The sequence below is a fragment of the Oncorhynchus keta genome, chromosome 32, assembly GCF_023373465.1.
Source record: "Oncorhynchus keta strain PuntledgeMale-10-30-2019 chromosome 32, Oket_V2, whole genome shotgun sequence".
Classification (NCBI taxonomy): domain Eukaryota; kingdom Metazoa; phylum Chordata; class Actinopteri; order Salmoniformes; family Salmonidae; genus Oncorhynchus; species Oncorhynchus keta.
Genome location: NC_068452.1, coordinates 28,620,783 through 28,640,143, shown reverse-complemented (window position 1 = coordinate 28,640,143; position 19,361 = coordinate 28,620,783). Strand labels below are relative to the sequence as shown.

The window sequence follows — 19,361 nt, the reverse complement described above, 5'->3', positions numbered from 1 at the left end:
TTGGTCTATGTTTTGTGTGAAGAGTGAAAGTGTACACAGACTGTTGATACATAGGAAAGCATATTTACACGTAGAGTGTAATACTAATGTGCGCATGTGTTTAAGAGGGAGTGTGAATATGTGCATGCACACATACTGTAGTGTAGTAAAGTGTACCTGCATAAGGATGTAAATGCATGGAGGGAGCTAAACCTGATAGTGTGTAGCAGTAGAGGCGTACACACATGTAGGTGCACGAAGGTGTGTGTTTCTGCCCTCTCCGTCTCCTCCATTCTGCTCTACTCTTCTACCAGTGTGGAAGTCAACAGAAGAGTTCCTGTTCTAGGTTTAAAAATAACTCTGTGACTTAAATTCCTCTCTCTCTCTTTCCTATTTTCTCCCTCCCTCTCCCATAACCTCTCTCTCTTCACTTATTTTGGAACAGGCTGTGTTCTTTCTCTCACTCCCAGTCACCCTACCCCTTCCCATGTGGCAGCATAGAGACACACACCAAATGCTGATGTGATTTGAGCAATCACAGGCCATATACATACAGTTTTAGTGCACAAAAATATCTGTGTGTGTTTGTGTAACAGAATGCACCTCAACAGGTGTGGCAAGCAAGAGCTCCCTCCTGACTTTAACAAACACTCCACACCTGTCCCCCTTCTCTTCTGATCCTCCCCCTTCGCCTCGCATGTGTAAACCAGTGGAGGCTGCTGAGGGGAGGGCGGCTCATAATAATGGCTGGAATGGAGCAAATGGAATGGCATATGGTTATGTGTTTGATACCATTTCACCAATTCCTCTCCAACAACTACCACAAGCCGGTCCTCCCCGATTGTTGTATTTTTGTATTTATTTAACCTTTATTTAACTAGGCAAGTCAGTTAAGAACAAATTCTTATTTACAATGAAGGCCTACGAAAAGGCAAAAAAACTCCTACTGGGTGGGGGCTGGGATTAAAAATACAAATATAAAATAAAAATATAGGACAGAACACACATCACAACAAGAAAGAACGCTACATAAAGAGAGACCTAAGACAACAACATAGCAAGGCAGCGACACATGACAACACAGCATGGTAGCAGCACAACATGACAACAACATGGTCAATTAAGGTACCATCAACCTCTTGTGGTATAAACACACTGTCTATCCCTCTTACACACCCCATGCCTTCCCTCCAGCTGACCATCTCTTTTTTTACCTTTCTCATGGAACCAACTTGTTTTGTTGTTTTGGAATAAAAGTTGGTAATGGAGAAATTAGGTCTGAACTGCCAGTCATGAAATGGCAGACCTCGTCTTTCTTTTCAGTGATCTCACATAACTATCCCCCTTATTTACTCTCTCACTCTCTGTTCTCAGTCTCTCCCTCTCTTTTTCTATTTCCACCACAGAAGGTTTGTGGCACCTTAATTATGGAGGATGATTTGAATGGTATGAAATACTTTAAACGCGTGGTTTGATGCCGTCACCTCTCTGATTCAGTGGGGTTGGATTAAATGCGGAACTGACTAAGTACCCCCTTTTCCCTTTCCATTCCATTCGCTCCGTTCCAGCCATTATTATAAGCCGTCCTCCCCTCAGCTGCCAACGCCCACCTTTTTCCCGCTCCTTCCCCTCCCCCTTTACCTTCCCGCTTACCGCCATGAATTCCATTTTATCATAAACGGGGAGGATTTCCACTGAAGTAGTCAAAGATCTGAAAACAAACCAGTGTCACTTTAGCTATTACCAGTTGACGTTTGCTGTGAACATAGAATGCAAAGGTCAGCAGAAAGGTCATTGAATATTTGCAATGTCTATGCGTGGATATCCATCTTAGAGAGAGAGAGAGAGAAGTGTGTGTGTGTGTGTGTGTGTTTTCTGTTGGTGTTATATATTGGAAAGTGTACGTGTGCGTTGGGTGGGACCAGTTCAGACTACAGTGGAAAGGACATGTCCTTTGATGAGTCATGGTAACCTAAGCTTTGAGGAAATATGAAAACAACAACACGGATGTGAGTGTGTCCATCTATTACTTAGCCCTTCATTTTCTCTCGCTGGTTGAGGATCTTCTTACCGTGACCAATTACATCACCTCATTACACAGTCAGGAAGAGACAGAGATGGATTGAGTGGGAAGAGGATAAAGGAGTGTGTGTATGTGTGTACAGTCTGCGTGTCTTCATGCGGCACACTTTGTCGTTACAGTTCGTGTCAGTGTACAGTACCAGTTAAAAGTTTGGACACACCTACTCATTGAAGGGTTTTTCTTTATTTTTTGAAGACAAAAACTATGTAATAACACACATGGATTCGTGTAGTAACTAAAAAAGTGTTAAACAAATCTAAATATATTTATATTCTTCAAAGTAGCCACCCCTTTTCTTGATGACAGCTTTGCACACTCTTGGCACACTCTTGGCATTCTCACAGCTTTATGAGGAATGCTTTTCCAACAGTCTTGAAAGAGTTCCCTCATATGCTGAGCACTTGTTGGCTGTTTTTCCTTCACTCTACAGTACAACTGCTCCCAAACCATCTCAATTAGGTTGAGGTCAGGTGATTGTGGAGGCCAGGTCATCTGATGCAACACTCCATCACTCTCCTTATTGGTCAAATAGCCCTTACACAGCCTGGAGGTGTGTTTTGGGTCATTGTCCTGTTGAAAAACAAATGAGAGTACCACTAAGCGCAAACCAGATGGGCTGGCGTATTGCTGCAGAATGTTGTGGAAGCCATGCTGGTTAAGTGTGCCTTGAATTCTAAATAAATCACTGACAGTGTCATCAGCAAAGCACTCCCACACCATCACACGTCCTCCATGTGGTGTGGGAACCACACATGCAGAGATCATCCGTTCACCTACCCTGCGTCTCACAAACACATGGCGGTTGGAACCAAAAAAATCTCAAATTTGGACTTCTCAGACCAAAGGACAGATTTCCACCGGGCTAATGTCCATTGCTTGTGTTTCTTGGCCTAAGCAAGTCTCTTCTACTAATTGGTGTCCTTTAGTAGCTGCTTCTTTACAGCAATTCGATCATGAAGGCCTGATTCATGCAGTCTCCTCTGAACAGTAAATGCTGAGATGTGTCTGTTACTTGTACTCTGTGAAGCATTTATTTGGGTTGCAATCTGAGGTGCAGTTAACTCTAATGAACTTATCCATTAGAGCATAGACAACTCGCAACTCTGGGTCTTCCTTTCCTGTGGCGGTCCTCATGAGAGCCAGTTTCATCATAGCGCTTGATGGTTTTTGTGAATGCATTTGGAAAAACATTCAAAGTTCTTGACATTTTCCAGATTGACTGAACTTCCTGTCTTAAAGTAATGATAGACTGTTGTTTCTCTTTGCTTATTTGAGCCGTTCTTGCCATAATATGGACATGGTCTGTTTACCACCCCTGCATTGTCACAACACAACTGATTGGCTCAAACGCATTAAGAAAATAAATTCCACAAAATAACTTTTAACAAGGCACACCTGTTAATTTAAATGCATTCCAGGTGACTACCTCATGAAGCTGGTTGAGAGAATGCCAATAGTGTGCAAAGCTGTTATCAAGGCAAAGGGTGGCTTCCTCAAAGAATCTCAAATATATTTTGATTGAACACTTGTTTGGTTACTACATGATTCCATGTTTTATTTAATAATTTTCATGTCTTCACTATTATTCTACAATGTATAAAATAGTAAAAAATAAAGAAAAATCTTTGAATGAGTGGGTGTGTCCAAACTTTTGACTGGTACTGTCTGTTTGCATGATTGCTGTACAATTTAACAGTGTGTCAGTAGATTGTGGTATGTGTCTACCTCTAACACAGTATCAGTGTGTAACGGGGCACACTATTACATTTACATTTACATTTAAGTCATTTAGCAGACGCTCTTATCCAGAGCGACTTACAAATTGATGCAAACACCTATGACAACCAGTGGAACAGCCACTTGCATCTAACTCTTGTTGGGGGGTGAGAAGGATTACTTACCCTTACTTACCCTATCCTAGGTATTCCTTGAAGAGGTGGGGTTTCAGGTGTCTCCGGAAGGTGGTGATTGACTCCGCTGTCCTGGCGTCGTGAGGGAGTTTGTTCCACCATTGGGGGCCAGAGCAGCGAACAGTTTTGACTGGGCTGAGCGGGAACTGTACTTCCTCAGTGGTAGGGAGGCGAGCAGGCCAGAGGTGGATGAACGCAGTGCCCTTGTTTGGGTGTAGGGCCTGATCAGGGCCTGGAGGTACTGAGGTGCCGTTCCCCTCACAGCTCCGTAGGCGAGCACCATGGTCTTGTAGCGGATGCGAGCTTCAACTGGAAGCCAGTGGAGAGAGCGGAGGAGCGGGGTGACGTGAGAGAACTTGGGAAGGTTGAACACCAGACGGGCTGCGGCGTTCTGGATGAGTTGTAGGGGTTTAATGGGTCAAAGTGTGTTCCAGCTCAGGTAAACCCGAGAGCTTCCTGTGTCTGTGTCCATGGGAGCGAGCCCTGGATTAGCCCGACTGTTCTCACCTCCGTTCCGCTCTGCTTTGGTCTGGACTCACCACCACTGGACCTTTAGCACACTCCCTTCAATAAATGTCTGTGAGAGGAAGAGAGAGCGACGAATGAAGGCCACCTAGAGGGGCACCATGGGAACCTATGAGGAAGGTAAGATGGATGTTGACGACAGACAGGATATGGAAGGAGGAGAGAGTGATGGATTGAAAGGGGTTGTTATTGCTATCATTTTCACCATCACCTTTGTAGAGTTGTGCAATATTTTGGTATATCAGAGCTAATTCCACTGAAACGTCTACACGCTCATCTATATGTATACTTTATCCGTCTCGCTCTCCTCGTCAAGTATTTCTATAAAGAAGGGGACCAAATTCCTAACTGTTTTCTATGGCTGTTCCAGTATTAATGTAGCACACACTAGCCATCTGAGTATATTTATCTTGCCATTCACAAAACAGCAGCTGGACAGAGGTATGCGTGTAAAAACAACTTAAAAGCATCAATAATATTATTTTAATTCAAACATAAATAAATAAACACCAAACGCCAGGTCATCTTTGGAATGCAGTAATTCCGATTTTTTATGAATGAACGCATTCATAGTTGGCCACGCCTCAAACCCCTCCTCGCCGTTTGGAATACCCTGGCCTCATGCCCGCCTCTTAATTGGCTAGACCGACTGTGGTAGGCGGAGCTGCAACAAAAGGACGGGGGCAATATATAACGGAGCTACAAAAAAGAATCGATTGAAATGTGCAGGTGTTGATATTCTATGAAGAACACTGCACATTAATTTTGGATTTACTGCGCCTTGTTTGACAGTTCCCGTTGTGGGGCTTTGTTCGTGGACTAAAGCAACAATTATATTCTTGTAACAGTAGTTATATATATATATATATATATTTTTTTTAATTCAATTGTCATTTGACAACATGAGGACGTTAATATTGCCTGTTCTATTTCAAATGACGACTATTGCCTTGGTAAGTGTATGAAATGTTTTTGTACTATTTTGGCCTCAGCCAAGCTTGTGTAAACATTGTAAATAGAAGTTCACGTCTCCTGTCAGCACAGTGGTGGGTTGTCAACAGACAGCACCACCGACAAGCGTACTGGTCCTCTGTCTTCGGCGTAATAAGAAATACCTTTGCGTCTCTGAATATTGCGTTAATGTGAAGGCACTGTGAATTTGATGTTACAGTTGAGAAAATGCTGTCGTTTTACCTTTTACAGTGAACATGTATGGCCAGATGGGGACACCCCACTACTAAAATCTGTTTCCAGAAAAAAAGTAGGGTACTGTACTCTGTAATGAAAGTGATGTTGACCACAGTGTCTTCTATACACTAAGATAGAGACAGAAAGAAACAGTGTAGTTATCTGAATCGAATGCATGACATGACAGATGATGTTAACCTGACACCAGTGCTCATGTTTTACCTGGGTTCCTGAATATCATTGGAATATTGGACCACGACTGCCCTTTAAACCCCAGTGGTACACAAGAATCCAATTAGGGCTCCCAAACCGAGATGACAAGTGACACATTCAGGTCTGGAAATAGATGGAACCTGCTGTGTGGAAACAATTTAGGCCCCACCACTCAATCCCCCTGGCCCAGGATGGCATGGCAGCAGAGGGATACCTTGGATAGTCTTATCCTGTAGACAGGCTGTAGACAGGCAGACCCAAAACCTTTATCATCCTTTATCAGGGTTATGGGGGGCTGTGGTGTTGGGACTCAGGGAGGGGGTCGCATTGAATTTCTCTTTCATCCTTGCTAAGAGGAAGGTGACCGCGACAGAAAGTGAGAAAGTGTCCCAGGGGGTTAGTGCTGCTGGGTATTTAGTGAATATTTAAGCCAACCACACTTTGAAGATCTTCTGTGCTCTGTGTAGCCTGACCACTTGAAACAAACAGTTTCTCATTCTATTAATGTTTAGGCTATGAACGGCCCTCATTGAAATATTTTTTCAATCCTCTGTATTGCACCATTCTCTCCAACCTGCCTCCTGTAGGTGAGTGCTGGCTGCCCTGTGATGTGTGAGTGCCCGACTGGCCCCCCCTCCTGTCCCCCGGGGGTCAGCTCTGTACCTGACGGTTGTGGCTGCTGTAAGGTGTGTGCTGCCCAGCTCAACCAGAACTGTCACGACTCACACCCCTGTGACCACCACAAGGGGCTGGAGTGTAACTATGGCAATGACGTGGGCCACACTCATGGCATCTGCAGGGGTATGTAGAGAATACAAATGGGGTTGTCAGGGTTCATGAGGGTTGGGTTTAGCATGGGGTTGTATGGATTCAATGAAAAGTGAATGTTGGTCGTCTTTGAAATGGATCTGGGGTTTGAAACTGGTGCCATGTTTAGAAGAGAGAGCATCTTCCTGAGCCACACTGCTGAGAGCAGGGGGCAGAATGTATTTATCTAGCTCTGTGTCTTGCCGCATGCGCACACACACAGGGATATTTTTATGTGTGTGGGGGAGGGGAGGGGGGGTCTATATAAAGAGGGGTATTTGGGGGGTGTTGTATGGAAGTCCCGCAAAGGGACTGACATCGTAAACAAGTCAAAATTCCTCTCTGGACTAAGAATAGAGGCTCCTTTATAAACTAGGGATAGAGTGTCTGCCTCCTCTACTGTCATTTCACTTCCTACTTCTCATACACAATTAGTTCTGGACCTTTCTTGTTGATGTGCCCATTCTCTCTCTATTCCTTTTGTCTCTGTTGTTGTCCCTCTCCTCCACTTTGTTTATTACCTCACTCAACTTGAAGTCCTTGTGTTTTAAGCAATACAACCAAAGGCATGGCCATAGGCTAGTGATACCTCAGATCCTTCTACAAACAGACATTAAGTCTATCCTTTTTTTTCTGTCTCCCCTAACAGCGAAGCTCGAGGGTCGCCCCTGCGAATACAGCGGACGGATCTACCAGAACGGGGAGAATTTCCAGGCTGGCTGCAAGCACCACTGTACGTGCATTGATGGGGCGGTGGGCTGCGTGCCCCTGTGTCCCAGCCACGTGCCCCTGGCTTCGCCATCCTGCCCTGCCCCGCGCCTGGTCAAGGTGCCTGGGCAGTGCTGTCTCAGTATTGACTGCCACAAGGGCTCATCCGTTGTACCCCCAGTACAACGGCAGCCACTGCCTCCAGCCTACCTGCCTTTCCCCCTCCCCTTCATGCCCTACCCTGCCTACCCCTACAAACCATACCACTACAAACCCAAGGATACCATGGGAAACGAGCTGGTGGAGGTAGAGAAGACGTGGGACAAGCTGCGCGGGCACAAGCACCTGGCGGGTAAGAGAGGGTGCCGTGATGTTGCCTTATAGCGCCGTCTGTTTCCTCCCTGCAGTAAAACGCCATGTTTGTGTTTTAGCCCCCGACTCACAAACAGACCCACTGTGCACTCCTAGCCTTTCCCCTGCATCTCCCTGTTTGTGTGCGTGTCAGTGTTTTGAGTGCGCCATGTTTTCCACTACTTGTGCATCAGAGGCACACACACCACTCTCTCACAGCATATACCTCTGTCGTCCAGCTTTTCCTTCTCTGTAATCACCCTCTATGCGTCAGTGTTGCCTGTTCTGTGAATGAGGCCAGTGTGCTTACATCTCTCTCTGCCTCTCCCTCTGGTCCTCTCTCCCCCACTCTCTCCTTCCGTCCAGCATGGAGGCAGTTTGGAGGGAAGTGTGTGGTCCAGACCACGAGCTGGTCCCAATGCTCACGCAGCTGTGGGATGGCCGTGTCCTCTCGTGTCACCAATGACAACGCCCAGTGTAAGCTAGTGAAGGAGACGCGTCTGTGCAACATCCGGCCCTGCAGCTCCATGTCCATCCCAGTCAAGGTAAAGTGTGTGTGTGTGTGTGTGTGTGTGTGTGTGTGTAAAGGGTCTAGAAACCATAAAGAGCAACTGAAGGCAAGAAACAACCTCTCTTGTAGTAAACAGCCTATGTGGAATTGATATTAGTCAAACATTTACTCCCGGGGGGCTGACTTTTTTTTACGTGAAAAAGGGGGCCCTGGAGTAAAAATGGATGGGAACCCTTTGGCTAGAAGAGTGAGTGTCTGTGTACTGTTTTTGGTAGAGTGAAAGTACAAACGCTTCCCACATTCTTACACACACACACACACCCACATCAAAGCACTCCTCCATGACCCAAATCTCATTCTCAGTCGCATTTCCTAATGAGGAGAATTGAAACCGAGTCTAATTCAGGAAGTAGAGCCCACCATTAAGGAAGGAATTGCAGCGGTCACCATTTTGGTGTGGCAACCATTTAATAGTCCCCCGTTCTTCATATATTGTAGGTACATGTCAATGCCTATATCCCAGTCTAAACCCTAAGAGACTGTGTGGACAGGGGTGTGCCCACGAGGTCACATCCATATTAATATCATTGTATTAAGTGCCCCTCCCTCTGGCAAGCTCCCCCAGTGTGGGTCTGAGCCCACTCTATTCACAGTACTGTTGCTTGTGGAACAAGTTCAACTGAACTGTGAATGGAAAAAGCATTATAAGACCTTATAAGACCTATAGACCAACAGTACAAGGCACTAAATAGTTGTGACAGTGGAATGTAGAGACTCATATCCTTGAGTTCTGTGGGAGCTAACATGTAGCCACATCCACCATGCTACCAGCCTCTCCCACTCTGCCCAGGTCTCTGTGAGGTGATAATAGACCCTTGTGTGTATGACGCAACGCGCTCTCTATTCTCCCATTCCCTCACTTTCTCCCGTTTCATGCAACACCCTTAAACGCTCTCCCCCACTACATCTCACCAGAGCAGTGATTCACTGATGAGTCTGGCTGTTAAGCACCTCTCTTAATGTTCTCTCTGTGTTTTGAGAGTTGTTGGGGCATTAATGTGACACCATGCTACCTCATAACTGTTGGTGTTGGATGCCCACCCACCCATACTATCACCATGCCCCTCTCTAGCCCTGGTCTTGTTGTTTTGAACTTTCCTTGTGCCAGCATAATAACTGCAGTTGTGGTTCACTGGGATTGTACACTGGGATTGTGACTAACCCAGGCTCTTCCTCTTCTCTACAGAAAGGGAGGAAGTGCTCCCATACCCACAAGGCCCCAGAGCCCCTGCGTCTGTCCTATGCTGGCTGCCGCAGCACGCGTCTCTACCGGCCCAACTACTGCGGCGTATGTGTGGACAGCCGCTGCTGCTCGCCCCGACACACACGCACCGCCTCCGTGACCTTTGCCTGCCCTGATGGTGAGCGCTTCGACCACTCCGTCATGTTCGTGCAGTCCTGCAAGTGCAGTGATAAGTGCAGTCATCTGAACGAGGCTGCCCTCCCGCCCCAGCAGTGGCTCTACGGAGACACACACAAGTTCACAGACTAACGTCCCCTTCAAATCCCTCACTCGCTCCCCATCACTTTACCCCCCAGCCAAGCCCGATAGAGAAGTAGTCCTAAGAGTATCTTTGAGTAGACATTAGCCAGATGCAAAGATCCCCCACCACCCTCCTGGAGCATGTTTTGGGAGGCCTGGGTGAAGGAATTTGATTGGTTGATATGCATTCTGGACAGAGATTAGTGACTAGTGTCGGCCTTAGAGTAGACACCCGGTCCATTGTGGTTCATCAACCGGAATCACCAAAATGTGTAACTTGACAAACATGGATTTGTCCGGCCACCATTTTGTCACTCCTGTACTCCGGGACTGAACCCGCACTGTGGGGACGATGGAGAAAGGTGGGACACACCCAATGCAGACTCCAACACAGCTGCTGCACACACCCAGTAGACTTGTGGACTTGGGATGGTAAGGTGTTACATTTCATGGTGACTGCCAGCATAGGGTAGGCCTGTCAATGGCAAGCAGGTCTGGTTTGAGTGGAAGGAGAATCAGACAAGCAAAAAAACAGAATGACTTATCCTGTAGATTTCCAATACCTGCTATTTAGACACTAAAAGACAAAGTTTTTGTGGGACAGAAGATGGAGCCTCCACAGAATGCTCTGGAAGGGACATTTGTATTTGTAATATTTATTGTGACAGAGATGACAGTGGTTGCCAATGAGAGAAGAGATGCTGCTATGTTTGGAGCGGCATGACCGGAGGACCCTGAGAGAGATGATAAAACAGCTGAGATCTGTCAGCAGAGAGAGGGGAGTTCCAGGAAGTCTGGGACTTGACCCCTTGTCTCACCAGTGTTCACTAATCAAACAGCCACATTACCTGAGCAATAGTGGACGAAGACAACTACCCAAGGAGAGATGTTATGGTTAGAGACAGACTGGTGCAGAACCTTTGTCTGTGTGTGTGATAAGTCATTATTACACAGTTGGACCAGTCTCCATTTCTTACTCAGCCCTGAAACAGTGAGACATTTAACGTAGCGCCAGCGGAACAAGCCTCGGATTCTGGCATTGAGAAGTCGTGTTGCTGATTTGAAGCAAATTACAATCCTGACTGAGGGGTAGAAAGAACCTCAGCCACCCTCTGGTTTGTTATAAAAATAAAAATGCCTGCATATGAAGTAAACATATAATTTGTAACTAGCGGGCGGGACCGTTTCAGACTCAATCTGGCCTTTAATCTAGCAACTGATCCACAATACTCCACTAAACTGTTACTCATGTTGCTTTATGTTTGTGGCGTATAAATCTGCTCTCTGCCATTGAAGGTTGACATGTCGACGATAACATCATGCTCATTAGACTGAAGCAGACATGAGGACACAAAGGGATCAGCACCACAGCGGTTAGAAATTTCCGCCTTTGCATGGACATGCATCAGTCTGTTATAGCACCTCGAAGAGATTAGCATAACAGTTGTCTGAAGTTGGAGGTTAAGATTCTGTATTGGTGAGACATGGACCTCTAGAATTGCCAAATTCTCCCCTATTAGGATGGGTTGATAATTAATGCACCTTGTTCATGACTTTAGTCTGAGATATACCACTCGGATTAAAGACGCAATTCACATGCTTTTCCGTCTATGAAAAGTATTAGAGGATTCAAGTATTGAAGCCCATATTACATTGTAGTCCATGAGATTTTTAACCTGCCTTGTATAAGTGTTGATTTGTATTTTTCTATGATTCAACTTTTTGTACAACTTCTAGGTTGGGACAGGCTTTCATAGTTGCCGCACACAGCCTGTTAGGTGATTGACTTTGTAAAATAAAAATGGACGTTATGATTGCTGGCAGTGTCTAACCACTTACCTATGTAGATTGTGATTTTAGAAGTCTTTGGTTTTATAACTGGACACTATGGAGCAGCCATATATGCAACCTTTAAATTTGCCACACGCATGCCAATCCATTTGAGTTAACATATAACCAGTCCATGTACAGCTAGCACTGAGCAAGTCGGGGTTCTGTGATGTGGGCACAGCACAGTCACTTAATCTCTATGCTTTATTGCACAAATATCTGGTTTTGTCCTAACTTTGATTTACTGGCTGAGTTCATGCTGCATTTGAAGAAAAAAGTACGTTTCACGAACACCCTGGATGTTAATGTATTACCTAACAAAACAAGTGCACCCATTAAAAAATCTGACTAGTAGAGTACAGATACAACCGGAAGTGACTTGTGGCAGGTTGGGAAATGGGTTAGCTAAAATACTTTTCTAAACCGCTACAAATGTCACGCCTGCACTCCTAGCTGTCGGCATTCTTTCTGCCTTCTCCCTATAGTTCTCAGCGTCGCCCATGACTGGGTCATATGAACTACAATCCCGACGTGGCATTTTACCGGTTAGAAACGTCGGATTGCTTGCGAAACATATGGCCCTCATCTTTCACCATCGAGAAAGTAAACTCGTCTTAATCGAATTCACAGATCTACACAGCTATGTATGGGTGCCTCTGTCAAAGCTACTGTTCCAAAAGGTCGGGAAAACGCTAGATAATCCGCAGTTACTCACCTCTGTCAATTGCCCGTAAACAAACTAACATGGAGATAGGGTTAGCGTTCCCACCACACCGCATTAAAAATAAGTATATATTTAACCTTTGTTTTGGAAAATAATTTGGCTGATATTTAAGGTTATGCTTCCAAAACCATACCGCAAGCAATGCGTGTTACTGTTCAGACAGTCAGGGCTCTAAACAAGACACCGTCGTCCAATGATTTATGTAATGAAATCGTGGCATGATCAATGGCTAGACTCCCTTTAGTCACAACCCTGTGTCATTAAAACTAGCTGGGGAAATATGGTTGTACCACTTACTATACAGGGATGTGGCCAATTAGAATTAATAGGTTTTATTTGATAGATGCGTATAAAGGCCCAACGTTTTGTAAACTTGCATGCAATCAATAAAGCAATCTGAATGGGGAATTAATGGTCCTATTTAACTAGCAAAAAAAAAAAAAGTAACTTGAAGATTTGCATAATGTGCACATCATTGTAAGTAACATGTCATCTCAAAATTAGACCAGGAACTGGAATTTTATAAAAAGTTTTAATTTCATTGACCAAACCACAACACAAGTTTAAAACCAGACAACCCCCAATGATACATTCAAATAAAAAAAACGTATGGTAAACAGTCAAGGAACAGAGCTTTAAAATAAAACAGCGAGGAGGGTTTTTCATCCAAACAGAGGACAGAGATTCAGGGTTAGGGGACACTTCAGGGATGGAGGACTCATCTGGACTGCTCAACTAGAAAGAAAAAGTGGTGGGTGAAGAATGAGAGAAGAGACACTGTTCTGAAGACCATCTCCATAATCAAACAACTGGGCATTCCAGCTTTTCACACAGGTTAATATGTACGGGGTCTCCATTCACTAAGACCTACCCAGTTCAGGGCTGAACCCACATTTGTCTTTATGGCACATAAGAAACCTGTGATTCATGCATGTCTCAGTGGACTAATCCACCGGAGGCCACAGAGATGGCACAGTCCAAGGGGATTGTGGCGAAGCAGCACAGAACGCACTTTCCCGCCAATTCATTGTGTTAATCATTTGCCCTTTGTTAGTGTCTATCAATTCCCCATCACAAGTAGTACATTTCCAGTTGATTCACAATTTCTAATCTACAATGTTTACCATAATTTCTGTTAATGTATTTACTATTACAGTCTTGTTCTCATTGTCAGTGCGCACAACCTAGGCTACACTTGTGAGAAACAACTTTAGATGTATTTAATTCCATTTACTAGTTGTCAATTTAGTAATTGTCTGTTGTTTAAAGCACTCCTGTCAATGTGGATTATAGAAGTAGGCATAAGGCTACCTGGCCTGCTTGCAAATGTAGACTTAAAAACCAGCCCATTTGGAGATACGATTGCATTTCTGATTGGCGTAACTCACCACTAATGACTTGGAGCTTTAAAAGTAACTTGTCACCTCAAACAGCAAGTAAACAGTCTTAACATACATTGAGAATGACTAGTTACACAATGTAGTTAAACTACTGAGTGAAAGAGAAAATTATCATGCTCTGATCTAGTGGAAATGGCAAAAATTAGCCTTCCTGATTACTTATCTCTTTCGCAAATAGCCTACAGTGGCTTCTGTTCAGAGCTCACTGGTGAAGCAAAACAGGGGCCCAGAATATTTTATATATCATGTTACAAGTTTGCTAGCGCCCGCATTGTGCTGGACCCAATTGATAATGTTTTGAGTTTGTTGCAGACAGGCCATGCATAGCCAATATGATTTATAGGATATTTATAAAATAGTGATAATTTGTTGGCTTTTTTTTTTTACATAGTTGGCAATAGAAGACTTATATTTGTATATAATTTATTACCACTATTCCATAAAAAAAAGTGCATATGAAACACTCAACTGGCACACAAAATCGGTAGAAATGGACTAAATTGGCATTCCACATGAAAAAAAAGTAGCCAACCCCTGGTGTAACATATTAGTGGCAACTTCAGCAGCATAACGGCAGAATCTATGATGGTCAGGTACTGGATCACTGGCTCACACCTGTTGTATTTGGCGCACGTGACAAATAAACTTTGATTTGATATTTCTTCAAAATGTGTGCTTAAAGCACGCGTCAGACACTTCTCCTCCCTTGGACCGAATTCATCAATCAAGGTCACTGTTTAGTAAGGAACTCCACACCTGGTTGTTAAGGTCTTAATTGAAAGGTGAAACCAAAACCCAGCAGACACTAGGCCCTCCAAGGAATGAGTGACACCCCTGGCTTAAAGCATCAGATAAGCTATTTGGAAAGGGGGAAAAAATGGGAAAAACTAAAATATCGACCAACAGGGCCTCCCGGGTGGTGCAGTGGTCTAAGGCACTCCATCGCAGTGCTAGCTGTGCCACCAGAGACCAGGCTCTGTCGCAGCCGGCCGCAACTGGGAGGTCCATGGGGCTACGCACAATTGTGGAGGGCCGGGCAAAGTACGCACTAACCAGGTCGCCAGGTGCACGGTGTTTCCTCCGACACATTGGTGTGGCTGGCTCCCGGGTTGGATGCGCGCGGTGTTAAGAAGCAGTGCGCCTTGGTTGTGTTGTGTTTCAGAGGATGCATGGCTTTCGAACTTAGTCTCTCCCGAGCCCGTACGGGAGTTGTAGCGATGAGACAAGATAGGAACTACTAACAATTGGATACTACAAAATTGGGGAGAAAAAGGTGGGTAAATTCAAAAATAAATATATAATCGACCAAAGAACAGATGACTTGAGCGGCAAAGATTTTTGTGGAGGTCAGCCCTAAGTGGCAGTCCAATTCTCTCTAGTCACCACCATTAATTACTCAGTGAGTTATTATACCAGGCAATTATCTTTGGGGGTTTCAATGAGCTGACTATATCCCCCTGACACTACAGGACCAGCATTAGAGTACTAATGATTAACAGATGTTGCATACCCCAGACACATTGACGTTTGTTATGATAGCCAAGTCTATTTTAGACCCTCTTCACTACATTCACTCCCTTTTAACATTGAATTAAACAATCACCAGCAGACAGTGACAGAAAGACATAACTATGACTCATCTTATAAGAATAACAAGTAATGTCAGTTTGAATGGAGAAACCTCCGTGGGAGGATGCAAGTATAAGGATAGAGAGAGCCTTACTGTAAGTGGAAATGTCGATCTCTTCTGGCAGCTCAGCCACATTGACCTCAAAGCGGTCCTGCACGTCATTCAAAGTCTTGGCATCTGTCTCGTCTGACACAAAGGTCACAGCCAGACCCTTGGTTCCAAACCGCCCAGCACGGGCCACCTGAGGGGCAAGAGTGTCAGATGGGAGTGACAACTCAAAATATGAGTCCAATGACAAGTTGATGAACTAGTCAGATGCAATCATCGAAATAGGTATTTGGAAATACCATTCACTACCAGAAGACAAGTGTTTGAGGCACCATCAGTTATGTGACTCACCCTGTGTAAGTATGTGTCGGAGTCCTCAGGCATGTCGTAATTGAAGACAATATTGACCCGCTCGATATCCATCCCTCGGCCAAACAGGTTGGTGGCCACCAAGATCCGCCTTTGGAAGTCCTTGAACTGCTGGTACCGGGACAGCCTGGGGATAGACAGCCAGAGAGGATTAACACAGCTGCTATAGGTATTACTAGATGTAGAGGCTACCCTTTGAAGGAAACTGTGTTGAGTTAAATGAGGCTTTTAGCTACATAAAAAGTCAGCATTTGGAGCTCAATTTAATTTGAGATTTGTGAGAGAAAGGCGTGCATGTAAGCAACAGAGACAGACCTCTCCTCCTGAGCCATGCCCCTGTGGATGGCAATGGCAGGGAAGTTCTGTTCCACCAGTAGCTGAGAAAGCGCCACACAGCGCTGCACTGACTTGACAAAGATCACCACCTAGAGGTACACAGGTGACATTACAGAACTATAACAAACATTCACAAGGAAACAGCACAAATACAACTCCTTACAGGGATAAAAATGATACAATTCGTGTTGGTTTACCTGGTTGAACTCCAGCACATCAAGCAGGTCAAAGAGCTTGCGGTTCTTCTCGCTGTCCTTCAGCTTGCAGTAGTACTGCTGCAGACCGTGCAGCGTCAGCTTGGTTTCATCATCTACAAACACCTCCATGGGCTACAGGAGACAGAGCATGTCACTTCAGAACCACAAAAATCTCTATGAAGTCAATGCAAAGACAGTTGTTTGTAAAACAGCATTTGGAGTCCAATAACCACATGAAGTGGCAGTGCTACCCCCTGCACTCACATCCTGCATGAACTTGCGGCAGACCGGCCGAATCTCCTTGCTGAGGGTGGCGCTGAACATCATGCACTGCTTCTCATGTGGTGTTAGCCTGAAGATGTCCTGTACGTCACGCCTCATGTCTGAAACAAGAGAAATGGGAACATGGATAAAACAGCCAAGTCTCAAACTACCCCTCAGAACAGCCAAGTACCCAGACATCCATTATGCTCAGTCTACATGTTATAACAGATTTCCACAGGGGTAAACCCTTGTTCACGCATTACATTTAAGATTGCAATTGCTAGAATTCATACTTCAGAGGGGGGAATAACAAAAATGGGTTGAATTAGAAGTTTAGTTAAAAAGGAACATTTCCAAAAAGGACAGGAATAATAAGCATGACTCACCCAACTGCTCCAGCATCTTGTCACATTCATCCAGGACAAAGTGCTTGACGTTCTTTAGGTTGAGGGTCTTGTTGCGGATGAGGGCCAGGATTCGGCCAGGGGTTCCCACCACAATGTGAGGGCAGTTCTTCTTCAGCACATCCTCATCCTTCTTGATAGACAGGCCCCCAAAGAACACAGCTGCCTTGACTGTGGGCATGTACTTGGAGAAGCGCTCGTACTCTTTGCTAATCTGGAAGGCCAGCTCTCGTGTGTGGCACATTACAAGAACTGACACCTAGAGGAAAGAGTATTTGATGCTAATAGATCACTTGCAGGTTATGCATAACAAATATTTGCAACTTGATATTCCAGAGGCATTTGCAGAATGCAGACACTGACCTGTCCATCCACAGGCTCGATCTGCTGTAGTGTGGCAAGAACAAACACTGCCGTCTTGCCCATACCAGACTTAGCCTGGCACAGGATGTCCATTCCCAGGATGGCCTGAGGGATGCACTCATGTTGAACTGGAAAACAATGAGACATTTGGTCAGTACACCATCTTTATCCAAACAAAAAAGCCATCGTTTACCATAACACCCGTTGGAGAACACATGCATTGTAATTGACAAGAAAGTCCATCAACACCCAATGACTCAGCCATCTATACTCCTATACATGCACGCCATTGTATCCAGACATGCCGTGCAGCAATTCATGGCCTCCATTTATGCCACTCCCAGCACTCATCCACCCATTGCACTCACCTTCAGACGGATGCTCAAAGCCACAGTCAACAATCGCACGGAGCAGCTCTGGTTTGAGCAGGAAGTCTCTGAAGCCAGAGCTGTGGATGGAGACATAGGAGCCCTTCACCTCCTTCTTGCCTGCTGGGGCAGTGGTCTCTGGGGCTCCCTGGGGCTCCTCGTCCTCTTCATAGTCCAGCAGCTCATTCTCAGCGTCATTCTCAGCCATTCTGACTACAGAAATAATTTTTAGAAGGGGGGGGTAATGGCTGGTCACACTAGTTGTCACCATTTGCTTTTGACTAAAGATTGTTGTCCCCCCTGCCCCCAGACCATATTTTTGTTTTAAATAAAGAGATGTATTCAAATCAGGAGATTTAGTGGTTAACAGACTATCGCCACTAACTACTTACAATGGAAATAAGCAATACTCTTTGGTAACGTTAGTCTACATCAGAGCCCTCTATAAAGTTAACATTCAGTAACGCCAAACCATCATAATGTTGACAGTTGCAGGAAACGTCTCAAACTAGCTAAGGCATTACTATCCAGTTAAGTTAAGTAGTTGGCTAACGTTAGTTGCAAACTAGCCACGTTCAACAGCAAAATAAACACCTCGATTATGTTTTACAAACAAAACCAGGGGCCATGGTTGCTAGCTAGCAAGCAAGCAATTTGCAATAAATGGTAAGAAACTAAAAGGTTCCGTCAACAAGGGTTGAGATTGGCTAGCTCCGTAGCTTGTTTACGAGTAAAATCAGAGATATCGCTGGTAACGTAACATCCGTATAGTAACGCAAACAATGTCATGAATCGACTGCCTTTGCCGCACACAGCTCACGCCAACCTAGTTAGCTAAATTACTAGCAGTTCTGGTAGCTAACGTTAACTAATAAAACGAACAATGTAGCGAGCTGTCGAACTAAGCCGACTATTGTCCAAATTACACAACATGTTCATTCACACGTGGCTAACTCCAATGCTTTGCACGACTTGGACCGGTTTTGGTTAGCTTACGTTAGTCCTAGCCTAGCTAGCAAAATAGCCTTCGTTATTCCCAGATGCCTTGTTCAGAACTAAACACTGCTTACAATGAATTTGCCAAAATAATGCTTATCCGAAAACCATCAAAGGTTGTTGGTAATTCCTAATACAACTACGAGAACCAGAATATTCCAAAAAAGGACACAAATAAGCAATATTAGCTACCGTCTTACCTTACAACGATGTTACAATTCAACCTCAGAAAAATGCTCCTCAAAACCACATGGAGGAGGCCCCAGTTTATACAACAGGCCACAACTTCCGCCTCCACTAAATACAGCAATATCATTGGTTTGTTTTACGTGTCAGTTTGACGAAACTCCTCTTAATCGTATCACGATTGGCCAAGTCAAGCTGTCAATCATCAGTGACGATAGATGTTTTATAACTAACCAAGATAGCCCACAGACTGTCGTTTCCAATGGGAAATAGTGGGCAAGAGCCAAGCCGCTCAGTAGACAATGGACCTGATCGGACAGCTCAGAGCCTCAAGCACGAACTAGCAAGATCCTTTTAGCCTCTTCTAGCATCTGCATATTTCCGTTAGGGAACGCCTACTCTGTGAAGTGCGCGTGTGCAATAGCTCG

The 19,361-nt window shown here is 44.8% G+C and overlaps 2 protein-coding genes across 3 annotated transcripts; one reads left to right on the top strand and one right to left on the bottom strand.

The window, feature by feature from the left end:
* The first annotated feature begins 4,107 nt into the window (after positions 1 to 4,107).
* Positions 4,108 to 11,635, top strand: LOC118384629 (CCN family member 1-like). 2 transcript variants are annotated; one of them, XM_035771315.2, is made up of 5 exons: positions 4,108 to 4,617; positions 6,486 to 6,699; positions 7,355 to 7,765; positions 8,131 to 8,309; positions 9,522 to 11,635. In XM_035771315.2, exons 1-5 carry the CDS (start codon positions 4,609 to 4,611, stop codon positions 9,825 to 9,827), a joined length of 1,119 nt encoding a protein of 372 aa, XP_035627208.2. In that variant the 5' UTR covers positions 4,108 to 4,608; the 3' UTR covers positions 9,828 to 11,635. The 2 variants fall into 2 exon arrangements, with proteins under 2 accessions (XP_035627208.2, XP_035627207.2); XM_035771314.2 differs by lacking the exon at positions 4,108 to 4,617 and adding an exon at positions 5,219 to 5,450.
* A 1,250-nt stretch (positions 11,636 to 12,885) lies between these two features.
* On the bottom strand, positions 12,886 to 19,112 carry LOC118384627 (ATP-dependent RNA helicase DDX39A-like). The gene is made up of 10 exons (XM_035771313.2): positions 18,948 to 19,112; positions 17,752 to 17,964; positions 17,384 to 17,511; positions 17,003 to 17,279; positions 16,617 to 16,735; positions 16,353 to 16,484; positions 16,135 to 16,244; positions 15,802 to 15,946; positions 15,496 to 15,643; positions 12,886 to 13,107 (listed from the first exon to the last, which is right to left on the bottom strand). The coding sequence occupies exons 2-10, from the start codon at positions 17,957 to 17,959 to the stop codon at positions 13,091 to 13,093; spliced, it is 1,284 nt and encodes a 427-aa protein (XP_035627206.1). The 5' UTR covers positions 17,960 to 17,964; positions 18,948 to 19,112; the 3' UTR covers positions 12,886 to 13,090.
* Positions 19,113 to 19,361: the final 249 nt, after the last annotated feature.

Excerpts from the sequence above, each read along its gene's own strand:
- LOC118384627 (XM_035771313.2), bottom strand. The coding sequence starts at position 17,959 with ATGGCTGAGAATGACGCTGAGAATGAGCTGCTGGACTATGAAGAGGAC. Across the intron at positions 17,512-17,751 it reads CTTTGAGCATCCGTCTGAAG|TTCAACATGAGTGCATCCCT; the intron begins GTGAGTGCAATG and ends ATTGTTTTCCAG. Across the intron at positions 17,280-17,383 it reads TCGAGCCTGTGGATGGACAG|GTGTCAGTTCTTGTAATGTG; the intron begins GTCAGTGTCTGC and ends TCTTTCCTCTAG.
- LOC118384629 (XM_035771314.2), top strand. The coding sequence starts at position 5,400 with ATGAGGACGTTAATATTGCCTGTTCTATTTCAAATGACGACTATTGCC. Across the intron at positions 5,451-6,485 it reads AAATGACGACTATTGCCTTG|GTGAGTGCTGGCTGCCCTGT; the intron begins GTAAGTGTATGA and ends TGCCTCCTGTAG. Across the intron at positions 7,766-8,130 it reads CGGGCACAAGCACCTGGCGG|CATGGAGGCAGTTTGGAGGG; the intron begins GTAAGAGAGGGT and ends CCTTCCGTCCAG.